General features: G+C 48.3%; 1 protein-coding gene across 1 annotated transcript in view; it reads left to right on the plus strand.

Annotated features, from left to right (window-relative positions):
* Window positions 1-1,625: 1,625 nt before the first annotated feature.
* The window catches only part of ARHGEF26 (Rho guanine nucleotide exchange factor 26), a 60,932-nt gene continuing 49,632 nt past the window's right edge, over window positions 1,626-12,925 (plus strand). Inside the window, exons 1-3 of the mRNA XM_075716814.1 lie at window positions 1,626-2,678; window positions 4,200-4,239; window positions 6,201-6,346. Of these exons, the coding sequence (XP_075572929.1) occupies window positions 1,626-2,678; window positions 4,200-4,239; window positions 6,201-6,346 (1,239 nt within the window). The remainder of the gene's footprint in view (window positions 2,679-4,199; window positions 4,240-6,200; window positions 6,347-12,925) is intronic.

Below are 12,925 nucleotides of genomic sequence, written 5' to 3' on the forward strand. Positions count from 1 at the left end.
GCGATAGGACGAGAGGAAATGGGCTCAAGCTGCGCCAGGGGAGGTTTAGGTTGGATATTGGGAGAAATTTCTTTATGGAAAGAGTGGTCAAGCACTGGAACAGGCTGCCCAGAGAGGTGGGGGAGTCCCCATCCCTGGAGGGTACAAAAATCGGGCAGAGGTGGCACTTGGGGACACGGTTTAGTGGGCATGGGGGTGTTGGGGTGATGTTGGACTGATGATCTTAGAGGGCCTTCCCGACCTTAGTGATTCCTAGTTTTTTACTTTCATGAAAACTAATGCAGCCAGCAAGGCAGGAAACACGAAGTTCTTGCTCTCCCTTAGCTGGTTTAGTGGTGCACTTGGCTGGGTTACTGCCTGGACTGGATGATCTTACAGCTCCTTTCCAGCCCAGACGGTTCCATGGTCCTGTGAACGCCGGCCCGGGGGCCGTTCCCGGCTGCCATTCCCAGTTGCCATTCCCGGGGGCCGTTCCCGGCTGCCATTCCCAGTTGCCGTTCCCGGCTGCCATTCCCAGTTGCCGTTCCCGGGGGCCGTTCCCGGCTGCCATTCCCAGTTGCCGTTCCCGGCTGCCATTCCCAGTTGCCGTTCCCGGGGGCCGTTCCCGGCTGCCATTCCCAGTTGCCGTTCCTGGCTGCCATTCCCAGTTGCCGTTCCCGGCTGCCATTCCCGGCTGCCATTCCCAGTTGCCATTCCCAGTTGCCGTTCCCAGCTGCCATTCCCAGCTGCCATTCCCAGTTGCCATTCCCAGTTGCCGTTCCCAGTTGCCGTTCCCGGCTGCCGTTCCCAGTTGCCGTTCCCAGTTGCCGTTCCCGGCTGCCGTTCCCGGCTGCCGTTCCCAGTTGCCGTTCCCGGCTGCCATTCCCGGCTGCCATTCCCAGTTGCCATTCCCAGTTGCCGTTCCCAGTTGCCGTTCCCGCCGGCCGCAGCCCCGCGCTGCCGCTGAGGTGACTCCGCTCCGCTCCCGGCGAGGCGCGGCTGCCGGCCCCGCGGCCGAGCCCCGGGCTCCTCCATGGCTGCGCTGCCCCGCGGCCGCGCCGCTCCGCCCGCCTCAGGCTCCGGCGGGGCCGGGCCGGGCCGGGCCGGGCCACCGCTGCCCTCGGGCCAGCGCTATCGTCGGGCCAGCGCTATCGTCGGGCCAGCGCTATCGTCGGGCCAGCGCTACCTGGGCGGCCCGGCGCCGGCCCGCGCTGTGCGGGCGGGGGGCAGGGGAGGGGCCCGGCGGCGGGGCCGGGCCGTGGCGGGGCCGTGGCGGGGCCGGGCCGGGCCGTGGCGGGGCCGCCCGGCGCGGGGGCTGGTGGCCGGCTGCGGAAGGGCTCCGCGACGCCCTCCGCCGAGCCGCGGGCGGGGCGGGGCGGGGCGGGGAGGGGAGGTGGCCGCCCCCGCCGCGGTGAGGTGAGGCCCCGGGCGCTGCGGGCGGAGCGGGCTCGGGCTCTCCCCTCCCCTCCCCTCCCCGGGGCCGGCGGCCCAGCGCGGAGCTCCTCGCCGGTGGCTGCGAGCCGGGGCGGCGGCTGCCGCGGCCTGGGGAGCGGTGCCGTCCGCTTCCCCTTCGCCGGGGAGCGGGGAGCGGCGCCGGGCGGGAGGCGCCGCAGCCCTGAGGTGGCGGCGGCCGCGGGGGGCGGGCGATGGACGGGGCCGATGGCTCCGGCGGGGGGGCGGCGGCGCCGCGCTGGAAGAGGCGGTCGGGCCCCCGGCCGCAGCCCCGCGCCTGGAGCAAGCCGCGGCCCCAGTCCTACCAGAGCCCCAGCGGGGTGCTCGTCACCGACTTCCCCGTGGAGGACAGGTGCGGCCTCAGCGGCGCCCAGCCGGCCGGCGGCCTCGGCACCTGTGCGGGCCGCGGAGCGCCGCGCCGGGGCCCCTCGCCCTTCCCTTCCAGCATGGGCTCGGTGTCCAACGGGAAGCTGCGGCCTCCGGCCTGCGGAGCGGCCTCTCCGGAGCGGGCCCCCCGGCTGAGCGCCCCGGTTTCCAGCGCTGCCGCGGGCTTCGCTGCCAACGGCGCCGCTCCCGCACCGGCAAGCCGGCCGGGCCAGCCCCTCGGGGCCTGCAGCCCGCCCGCGCCTGCACCGCGGCAGGAGCCGGGGGCTTTTACCGCCGGCCCTCAGCCCTCACCTGCTGCAAGCGCATCCTCCCCCGGTAACAGCAGCGCGGCAGCGCTGCCCTTGCAATGCAACCGGCTTTCCAAAATAGCGGAAAAAATGCCGCCCGTGGTTGCCCAGGCGATGCCCCCGGAGCAAGGCGTACCCCCGCGGAGGCCGGCGTCCCCTCGGGAGCAGCCCGCGGAGCAGCAGCCCGTGGTCCTGAGCACCGACAGCCCCGCCGCCCTCAAGGTGGGCACGCAGCAGATCATTCCCAAGGGTCTGGCTTCCGAAATCAAGGTGACGAGCAAAGCCCGCGGCCAGAACGCGGAGACGAGCACGAGGGTGCTGAAGGTGCGCAGCATGGTGGAGAGCCTCAGCGTGCCTTTGGTAGCCGACGGCGAGGAAGAGGCCGAGGGCGACCTGGACAGCCCGGGCGCCCTGAGGCGCGGCCTGAGGTCGACGTCCTACCGCAGGGCCGTGGTGAGCGGCGTGGACTTGGACAGCTCTTCTAATTTTAAGAAGAAGAACAGAATGTCCCAGCCCGTACTTAAAGCGGTTGTTGAAGACAAAGAGAAATTTTCCAGCCTGGGGAGGATAAAGGTAAGTCGCGCTGGTGGGCGACACGCTGGTTCGAATGGTGCAGGCTACACAGGAGCGTGCTTTGCAAGCTCCGTGTTTTCCATAAACGCTGAGGTTTTTCAGTTTGCTTTTTGCTGCCACAAAACTTTTCATGGTTACTGATGAGTCTCACAGACCGCTTACAAGCGTCGTTTTCAAAGGAAAGCGGCAGAGGCTTCGGGGACGGGATTCTCTTGGAGTCTGGGCAGCTCAAAAATGTGTTGATGGCAGCCTCCTGCTTGCCTTTCCTGCTGGATTCCCCAGCACATCGAGGTTTTCTTTCACAATCAAATTGACGTTTTAAAACCTGTTTCCCGGAAAGGAGTAAACAGGAAAAAAAGAGACACTGACTTAACAAAGTCTGCCTGCTAGAGTAGACAGACTGAAAAACAAACTTCCTTCCTTACTGCTCTCTCTGAGACATTAAAGTATTTTTAAAAATCAGAGTATGATTTTTGAATCAATAGAGACTACTTCAGGTATCTTTTTGTCGCTTAATTTTAATTAAGCTTAATTAATGCCCGCAAGTAAAAGCAGAATGCCTGTTTTTAATTCTTGGTTGTAATCCCTTAGGAATAGTAGGTTTATATTGAATGTTCATGTATTGAAATTAAATTATAAAGACATCCCGAAAATATTCTTTTACTTGAACATACCATGTTGTGATCTTGTATTTCCTTCTTTTTAAATACAACTTGTTAGTTTTTAAAAAATATATTGGTAGATTTCTGCGGAGTGTTTGGACTTGTGTAGTAAAGTACCCCAGGCTAAGGGCTAAAGCTGTAGCTATTAAGATAATTATGAGCTCTATGACAATTTTCAGCCAAATTAAAAATTACGGTTATGGAAGCTTTTGTGAAAATGCTACCAGGGGTGAAATAGTAATCAAGCAAATTGTGAGCTGCTACCGAGTCGGGAGGTGGTTTGGTTTGGTTTGGTTTGGTTTTGGTAGTGGACTTTAACAGTAAGTCATGTTTAAAATAGGAGGACATGACATTGTAGCATTTTTTTTAAACAGACTTCTTAGACCATAGGACTTGTTGCACCGAAACAGCTGTTTTATTTCAAACGTTTGTTCTGGTCTCAGAACGTTAGTTTACAAAACACTTAAGGCGGTGGTTCTTTGCAGAGTGTGCGGAGAGGGGCAGCCGCTCAGGCTGTGCCTTGTATCCTCGCAGGAAAGCCCAGGGACACTGGAGCGAGTGGAAGCTCACTGAGCTCTTGTAGAGCTACTGTACTGTGCTTTTGAAACATAGGAAAAATGAAGCATGTGGGACAAATACGTATAAACAGTGCATGAGAGAAGGAAAATTCTAGAGTAGCTTTTCACTTTGTCATGAAACGATTGTTTTCATGAATACTTGTCCATCAGAAGTTTATAAATTAGGGCCTGTTAATTTGGTGCCTAAGTATCAAATAAAACAGAAGTTCTTCTTGTGACGGTTGGTTATTTTGCATTCTTCTTCTAATGTGTATGTATCTCTTTCCCGTTAAAATTCACAGAAGAAAATGCTGAAAGGACAAGGGACGTTTGATGGGGAAGGTAAGCCCTTTTTTGGTACAGGCTTGATAATATGCTCAATCACAAGAGAAATGAACTTCAGGATCATTTTGCACACTTCTTTCCTATGTAGTCAAAGACTAAATACCTTGTTTTTCAGTAAATTGACTGAAATATAGAACCATAGTTTTGGCACTAGACATACTTCAGGGAATATTTTCAAGACTATAGAATGGCAGGCTGAAAATGGGGTTTTGTTTGAAGGGCTTCTTTTCAACTTGAACTCCTGTCCCTCCTAAAAGATGAACTGATTGATGTGTCCATCCCAGCCCTGGCAGTTCTGTGGAATTACCTGGATGAGGCTTGTTCCTCCAGTCCGGACTGCTTTTTCCCTGTGACTCTTCCCAGGTGCCAGGCATAGCTTTTGTGGATCAGCTTATGGGTTTGGGGTCATCACTTGCAGCAGACACCTGAATTGTTATTCTCTGAGTTTATGGTTCATGCAGCTGTGTCTCTCTTCTCCTCAGAAGGCAAGGGTGCTGGGGTGAATTCTTTGACTTTGTAATCCTTTTCTTTTCTTGCTACCTAGGCTTCAAGTTTAAGTGTCAGAAAAAACACTGTCCATGTATTTGCTTTTTTATGTTACTCATTAATTCTGGGTTTTGCCAAGTTTGCTGCTTTTCCCAGTATTTCAACAAGAAAAAAATTCTTTCCTGGCTATGAGTCCATGGAAGTTTCATTATAACAACTGCTACTCTCTTGGCTTTTCTCTGCTTAATGCCTCCTTAAGGTCACTTCAGCTGCTGTGTTACCTTGCTTTTCCTCTTGTTTCTATTTGCATCACCCCCTATCTTACTCTTACTTTCATCTTGTCTCACACTATCTCATGATGACTTTTTCTAGATTCTCTTCCAATGGCTCCCTTCTATCTTGGACTGATCCCAACTAGTAACTTTCTCTGTAATGCATCTCAGAATTCAGTTGCTGTACACAATTTCCTGTCTTAAAAGCGTATAAACTATATAGACGCATTCCAAAGACCAAATACAAAAGGCCAGACCTTGTATAATACTCAGCTGGTGCTGTATGGTCCGCGCAGGTGGAACAGATCCACCCAGCCCAGCGTAAAACCTCAGCAGTTGCAGCTGTGCACAGAGCAGCCAGACCCTTCACTTCCCCTTTCTCTTGCAGGGGAAGGCTGGATATTGTCCAAAGCCTGGCCCATCTCTAAAGGACCTTTTAGAGCTTGCCTTCCTAACAGCTTGGTCTGTCTGTGGGCTATTCTGGTCTTGAATTTCTCTGTCCTCTTCTGTCTGCTTTTGAAAAGGGTGTGTGGTCAAGGAGCTTGGGAAATGGAAAGGACGTGCTCCGCACCTGTATTTCTTTGCCATTGATATTACTGAACTAATACTGGCAGTACTGAAGTATGAGGAGTGTATTTTGTCTTAAGGCTCGTAGGCCTCATGCTTATTCAGACAAACTTTGAAGTTTCTATTTGGAATAGTTCTGACCTCAAATTTCTGAAATTTGGGTCATTTCCTTCTCTTAGTGAAGTGCAAAGACGGTATTTAAAGCTGACAGAATACAAATTGGCATGGGCAGTGGACTTCTAATGGTCTTGTAGATTGAAATAGCTAGACCTCCAGATAGTGACTCCGCTCTGCTGACACGCTTGTTCCGTTTTTAAATTGCTGGCTAATTGTGAAACATTGTACAGCAAACCAAGGAAGAAAAAAATTGTTTTCTGTTTTTTTCTTGACAAAGGACACATCTGTTCTTTAATTCAGTCAGTGTGGATCTTTTTGGTAGTGGTACAGTGATCCATTGTTACTGTACTGCACCATTGTCCATCCTAAATAAGATACTATCTTTGTCTCACGGAGTTTGGGAACGGCACATTGACATTCTGGTTTCTTTCATTGTTTAAATGTTACTTACAATTTTTATGAAAGCAACTAAGCTAACTTTCTAGCAATTATTGACATTCTGCTGTTGTTTTATAGAAAATGCTGTATTATATCAGAACTATAAAGAAAAAGCTCTGGATATAGATTCTGATGAAGAGTCTGAGCCCCGAGAGCAGAAATCAGATGAAAAGATTGTTTTTCACTATAAGCCCCTGAGATCAACATGGAGTCAGCTGTCTGTTGTGAGTATTTGATCATTGTATAGCCGAAGACAGAATATCTAAGAATGTATTGAAGCAAGTGGTTCTACTTGCTACTGGAGTTTTTGGCTGAAGCTTGTCATCTTTTCCCTTCCAAAATACAAGGTGTGTCTGAACATTTTTTTTTTTTTATCGACAAGTTTGCAACGATTCAGATGTTACTAATCCAAATCTGGAGGTCTCAATTTAGCTTTTGTTTAACAACTTAAAGCATGCATCATGTTTTCTCAGTCAGTTTTAGTAGGTATAGGCTGATGCTCCTGCCAGAATCGGTTTCGCTGGTTACCTGAGACCTCCCTTTTTATAGCGCAAGGGTTTGTAGGCTCATGTGGCCACACAGCAGCCTGGTTAGAGTATGTGATTTGAAATTCAAGTATTTGAAAAAATTTTCACGGTCGTTTAAGATGAAATTAAATACAACTTTGAAATGCAAAGGAATTAATACTTCATAATTTTATGCTTTAAGATACATTTTTTTAACCGTGCTGGACAAAAAAAAAAAATCAAGCATGCTCCTTTTGTTTGCCCACTGAATTTAAGACGTTGACTTTGTACTTCCCGCAGATGCTAGAGATGGCTGCCTAGGCCTTGCTGCACAGGGTGTTGGCAGGCAGACTGATGCGGGTCCGTAGAAGAGTTAGGGCTTATGCTAATGTGTGTTACTGTATCTGGCTGTTCTGAGCAAGGCACTGTCAGAAAGCCTGAAAGCATCCTAACAACATATAAACTCTGAAATCCGTGCTTTGTGGTTCCTCTCAATAAACTGGAGTGGTGTGGACCAAACCTTAAATAGGATTTAGTCCTGTTCTTTTTTTTTTTTTTTTTTTTTTTGTTAAACTTTATTTTTAATTTTGTAAGAACAACATGGAAGTCCTGATCAATTACTGGTCTTTGTTTTGCATAAAAAGCAGTGCAACTGAGAAAGTTCATTTTAGGGTCCTGTATTTGGCAAAGATACAACTTTACTGATTCGTTTAAAACCAACCAAACAAAAAAGTGTTTATGTGACTCCACTAAAAGTGTAAATAATAATAAAGAAAAGCTTCAGTTAGTTACAAACAAGTTTCTGCTGAATTGTTCTAAATTGCTGCAAGCCAACTCCAAGTTGATTTGACTGCATATATTTAAATGGAAACCATTTTTAAAAAGCCAAGTATTCAGATGGTGGTATTCTGCTCTCCTTAGCACAGTCTGTGAAGCGTGTGCAGTGGCTTTTTCTTGGTAGCATCGTTAAACAAAGTAGAATTCAGCTGTTTTAATCAGTACTGTAATCTTGCTAGCTTCCCTGCTCATAAGCTGGCAAATTAATGATACTTATTGATGTTTCTACAGGCTTTCCTAGTATGCATGATTGAGGCTAAAGAAACTGTAAAAATTCTGTGTTTCTGTGGTTAATTTTATCCTTTGATCATTTCTGTGGCTTCTGGACGAATATCCCTAAAATGAAGGGTTTGAGGGTTTTTTGGGTTTTGTTTATGTAACTCGTAGAATGTTGTAGAACCTCATCTCTAGATGTGGCCTAGGAAAGGATTATTATTACATGACACGATCACCTCGACTATTTGACAGCTGGGGCCATTGGCTGTGTGTATCCTATATAAATCAGTTACTAAGCCTCAGCAAGATCTTCTAAGGCTATTTAGATTGTCTGTTTGGAAGAGCTGTCTTACAGATGTTGATGACCTTTTGCAGTTTAAGGTATTGAAATATGAATCCCTCTGATTCAGTAATTACAAAGAAGGTGAGACAATGTGGTTTTGAAAGGATTTGCTTTGAATTTCCTTTCAACAAATTAAGTACTTTAATGTTGTTAATTTGCTTAATGTTGCAAAAAAGTTTGTTTATAATGAAGTCAAATTGAGTTATTTTTCTGCCTTCTAGGCAAACTAGCAGTTAAATGTTCAACAGCTGAGGTATTTTGGAAAGAATGTTATTCAGTAATCATAATAATTTCAAAAACACTAATTTGTTGTGAGGCCAAAATAGTATAAAGATCATCTTGGTAAGAGAACCATGCCTGTGCCATGCTTACAGTTACATAAACCAGCTTGGTCTTTACAATTTCTAGCGCAGCAAATTTGTTCAGTGTCTCTGCTTGATTTACAAGGTTGGAAGTGGGGAGTATATGGGAAAAGGTAGTGCACTGTGGAAAAAAACTGTGGGAATCTGAATCTCATAGTGTCTGTGTTTATAACTCTGGAAAAATTACATGCTGTCAATGTATATTAAGAAGTAAGTGTGGAATTGTAACAGGAAGTCAGCTGGAAAATGTCAAAGCATTAGGTTTCAACATACATTAGGAAAGGAGGGGGATAATATGTTTATGGTATTTGTTAGCAGTGACTATGCTAGGAAACGGAGGGGAGACAGCAGAATGAATCCACCCTTTCTGCAGGATGTTGCTTTGGCTGTGCAGGCTTGACAGCTGATGCAGTTCTGAACCAGACTTTCTGTTTGAGGCGGGTAGTGAAACCTTCATGTATGGAGCTGTCAAATCCTTTATGATGATAATAATAAAAAAAAGGGCATTTGTGTCTTCCTGCAGTGTATGCACACATGTGAAACTAAGATTGAGCTTTTCAGAGAACATTTAAAGACTGAAATAAATCCAGTTCCTTTCAAATTCCTCTCCTGAACCCTCTTCCTCTGTAGATTCCTGTTACAGATTAGACAGCTAGCAGTAGCTATGCAGATGACTAGGTAAAGAGCTAGTTTATCTACTATCTGTTCCTTCCAACCTTCATCTGTTAATTTAAAAGATTAACTTAGAGAGAATAACCAGTATTGCCAAAATATGTTCCAAAAGTGTCTTTTGACATTTTTGAAGAATTTCCAGCAGATCGTAGGCACTGATACTAACTTGTGCACAGTATTAAATGTATTTACTTTCCAACAAATGCAGCATTCTGTTGGTATGGATAATGGCAATGTGTAGTATTGTGCATGCAAAGAACCCCTACATCGGTTAGGTTGGAAGGGGCCTCTTGAAATCATCTTGTCCCACCCCCCTGCTCGAGGAGGGTCAGTCAGAGCAAGTTGTCCAGGACTGTGTCCAGTCAGGCTTTTAATATCTCCACGGGTGGAGACCTCGCCACCTCCCTGGGCAACCTGTTGCAGAGTTTGACCACTGCATCTGACTGGTGTACTTCGAACTTAAATGCCTGTTTTTCCAGGTCCTTACTGTCCATCTTGGAGAATATGATGCATGTTCACTTTTCATTACTACTGTTAGTGCTGCTGTGATTCTTATAATTGTTCTTGAGATGTAGCACTGGAAACAGATGTCCCGTAGCATAGGTGATGCTTGTAATTATTGAAGTATTTAATATTAAATGGGTGTTTTAGCATCAAGTCCTCCATTTCATGCCCCAGTAGGTTCAATGTATTTATGTAGCGCTGCATCAAGACTTTGCATGTTCTCTGAGCTGCTGTCTCTCTAACCTGAAACTCTTTCCAAGCTTTGGTCATCTTGTGTTTCATTCCTGTGATCATCTCTTTCTCTGGTTTGGGACAAGCGCAGTTGTGATTCTTCTCCTTCATTTAAACAGCTGCCGCAAGTTGCTTTGCTGAGCCACCCACACTGTCACCTTTCCATGGCTGCCTCTTCTCTGGGGTATCAAACAAAGACTACCTGCTTTGACCGTCAAGGATCTCCAGGGCTGATCTCTGCATTAGCTCTCATTTCTCTCCCAGTATCAAAACACTTATGTTCAATTTGGTCTATGGTGCAGTTACATTTCTCAAAGAAATAATCCTCTGCAGCACTTCCTTATTTTGGAGGAACTTCTTGTACATAACCACAGAGTTAACCTGTTGTTCTTTCATGCTTTCCTCCTTGTCTCCGTGGTTCAATCAGTCATAACCGAGTTGCTGGAAAAAAGCAGTCCAGTGTGACAATATAACATCAATAGCTGTAGTTTTGGGCCTCTTCCATTCTTTCTGGTTATGTTCTTAGCTTATGTTAAGTTGTTTGCATAGTATCACAAATGTGATTTTTAGGCTCTTTCAGCTAAAACATTTTGGACATCTCAAAAAATAGGAGTTGAATTTTCTTCCACAGAGTATGCCAAAAATAGTCTCCACGTTTGGGCCCCTTTCTCTTTGGAAGTGTTGCTGTTGATTAAGAATGTAAAGTTGAGCTATTTGCTTATGTGATGAATTTATATGTGTACTTTGTATGTACACACCCATATATCACAAAATAATGATCATGAAACACAGCTACAGTTTTTTTGAGCATGAGTACAGCAGTTGCACTGACCTCACTGCAAATTTGCAGTTGCTGTATTAACAGGAAGGATTGAAATCTCTTGGATATGCTCATAGGTATTTCCTGTGTTGGCATATTTTTAGAAAAGTCCTCCACTGCATCCAGACAAAAAAGTGACGTTGTACTTCCTAGTGAGTGCTTTAAAGCTTCCAGGTTGTTGATTGAAAAGTACTTTAATAGTATCATAGAATGGTTTGGGTCGGAAGGGACCGTTAAAGGTCATCTGGTCCAACCCCCTGCAGCGAGCAGGGACATCTTCAACCAGCCCAGGGTGCTCACAGCCCCGTCCAGCCTGGCCTTGAACGTTTCCAGGGACGGGGCCTCCACCACCTCTCTGGGCAACCTGTGCCAGTGCCTCACCACCCTCCCTGTAAAAAATGTCTTCCTTATGTCTAGTCTAAATCTCCCCCTTATGTCTAGTCTAAATCTCCCCTCTTTTTGTTAAAGCCATTACCCCTTGTCCTATCGCAACAGGCCCTGCTAAAAAGTATAAGCCCCCTTTAAGTATTGAAGGCTGCAGTGAGGTCTGCCCGCAGCCCCCTCCTCTCCAGGCTGAGCACCCCCAGCCCCCCCAGCCTGGCCCCGCAGCAGAGGGGCTCCGGCCCTCGGGGCATTTCTGTGGCTTCCCCTGGCCCCGCTCCAGCAGCTCCGTGTCCTGTGCTGAGGGCCCAGAGCTGGGCGCAGGGCTGCAGGGGGGTCTGCCCAGAGCGGGGCAGGGGGGCAGAGCCCCCTCCCTCGCCCCGCTGGCCACGCTGTGGGGATGCAGCCCAGGATACGGTTGGCTTTCTGGGCTGCCAGCGCACATTGCCGGCTCGTGTCCAGCTTTTCACCCCCAGCACCCCAAGCCCTTCTCCGCAGGGCTGCTCTCCATCCCTGCATCCCCCAACCTGTGCTGATACCGGGGGTTGCCCCATCCCAGGTGCAGGACCTTGCACTTGGCCTTGTTGAACCTCATGAGGTTCACGTGCGCCCACTTCTCAAGCTTGTCCAGGTCCCTCTGGATGTCATCCCATCCCTCGGGCGTGTCAGCCGCACCCCTCAGCTTGGTGTCACCTGCAAACTTGCTGCAGGTGCACTCGATGCCGCTGTGTCATTGATGAAGATGTTAAACAGCACTGGTCCCAGTACGGACCCCTGCGGGACTCCACTCATCACCGATCTCCATCTGGACATTGAGCTGTTGACTGCTACCCTCTGGGTGCAACCATCCAACCAATTCCTCATCTCCAAACAGTCCAGCCATCAAATCCATCTCTCTCCAATTTAGAGAGAGCATGTTGGGGGGGACTGCGTCAGAGGCCTTACAGAAGTCCAGAGAGATGACATCCAGTGCTTTTCCCTTGTCCCCGGATGCAGTCACTCCTTCACAGAAAGCCACTGGGTTGGTCAGGCAGGACTCGCCCTTGGTGAAGCCGTGCTGGCTGTCTCGAGTCACCTCCCCGTCCTCCTTGTGCCTTAGCACAGCTTCTAGGAGGATCTGTTCCATGAGCTTCCCAGGCACAGAGGTGAGGCTGACAGGTCAGTAGTTCCCAGGGTCCTCTTTTCTTCCATTTTTAAAAATGGGCGCAATGTTTCCCTTTTTCCTGTCACCAGGGACTTCATCTGACTGCCATGACTTCAAATATCATGGAGAGTGGCTTGGCAACTACATCAGCCAGTTCCCTCGGGACTCTGGGATGCTTCTCGTCAGGTCCCAATAATAGAAAGACATCTAATTAGTTCTTGCCTGGTATTCAGAAGTGGATGCTTGTGGTGACATGGGAATCTGTAACTTGTGTTCAATAGAACAATTGCTCAAACGGGAATATTTATGTTATTTTTACAAGTACGTACATGTGTATATACTTTGGTGTGCGTGCAAACCAAAGTGCATCGCTTCATGTTGTGCCATCTTTACTCTTGAGCCTGCTATCCAGGTTTGTGGTGCCTGGTATGCAGGAATAAAATGAGGAATAATATATCCTTTAAAATTCCAGGGAACAAGTGGAATAAGAAGAGAAAGCTGTTGATGATAGTATGTTAGGAGCTTTTGGAGAAGACTGAAAGAGAAATGGGAGAATGGAAGTGCATCTGCTAGGTCTCGTGTCCCGTGACATACTGCTGCTCCACGAGAACAGTGTCTTTCACACGTGTAGTGCCGTGCCGTGGCCTCTTCCCCTTCCCTGGTGCAGCATGCCATACGCAGGTGACCCTCCTCATTTGAGGTCCTGTGTTTAACACTCCTGCAGGAGATGCACGAGGTCATTCCCTCGTGGTGCTTCACTTCAGTTTTTTTTTTGGTTGGTTGGTTG

The sequence above is a fragment of the Pelecanus crispus genome, chromosome 9 (assembly GCF_030463565.1).
Source record: "Pelecanus crispus isolate bPelCri1 chromosome 9, bPelCri1.pri, whole genome shotgun sequence".
Taxonomy (NCBI): domain Eukaryota; kingdom Metazoa; phylum Chordata; class Aves; order Pelecaniformes; family Pelecanidae; genus Pelecanus; species Pelecanus crispus.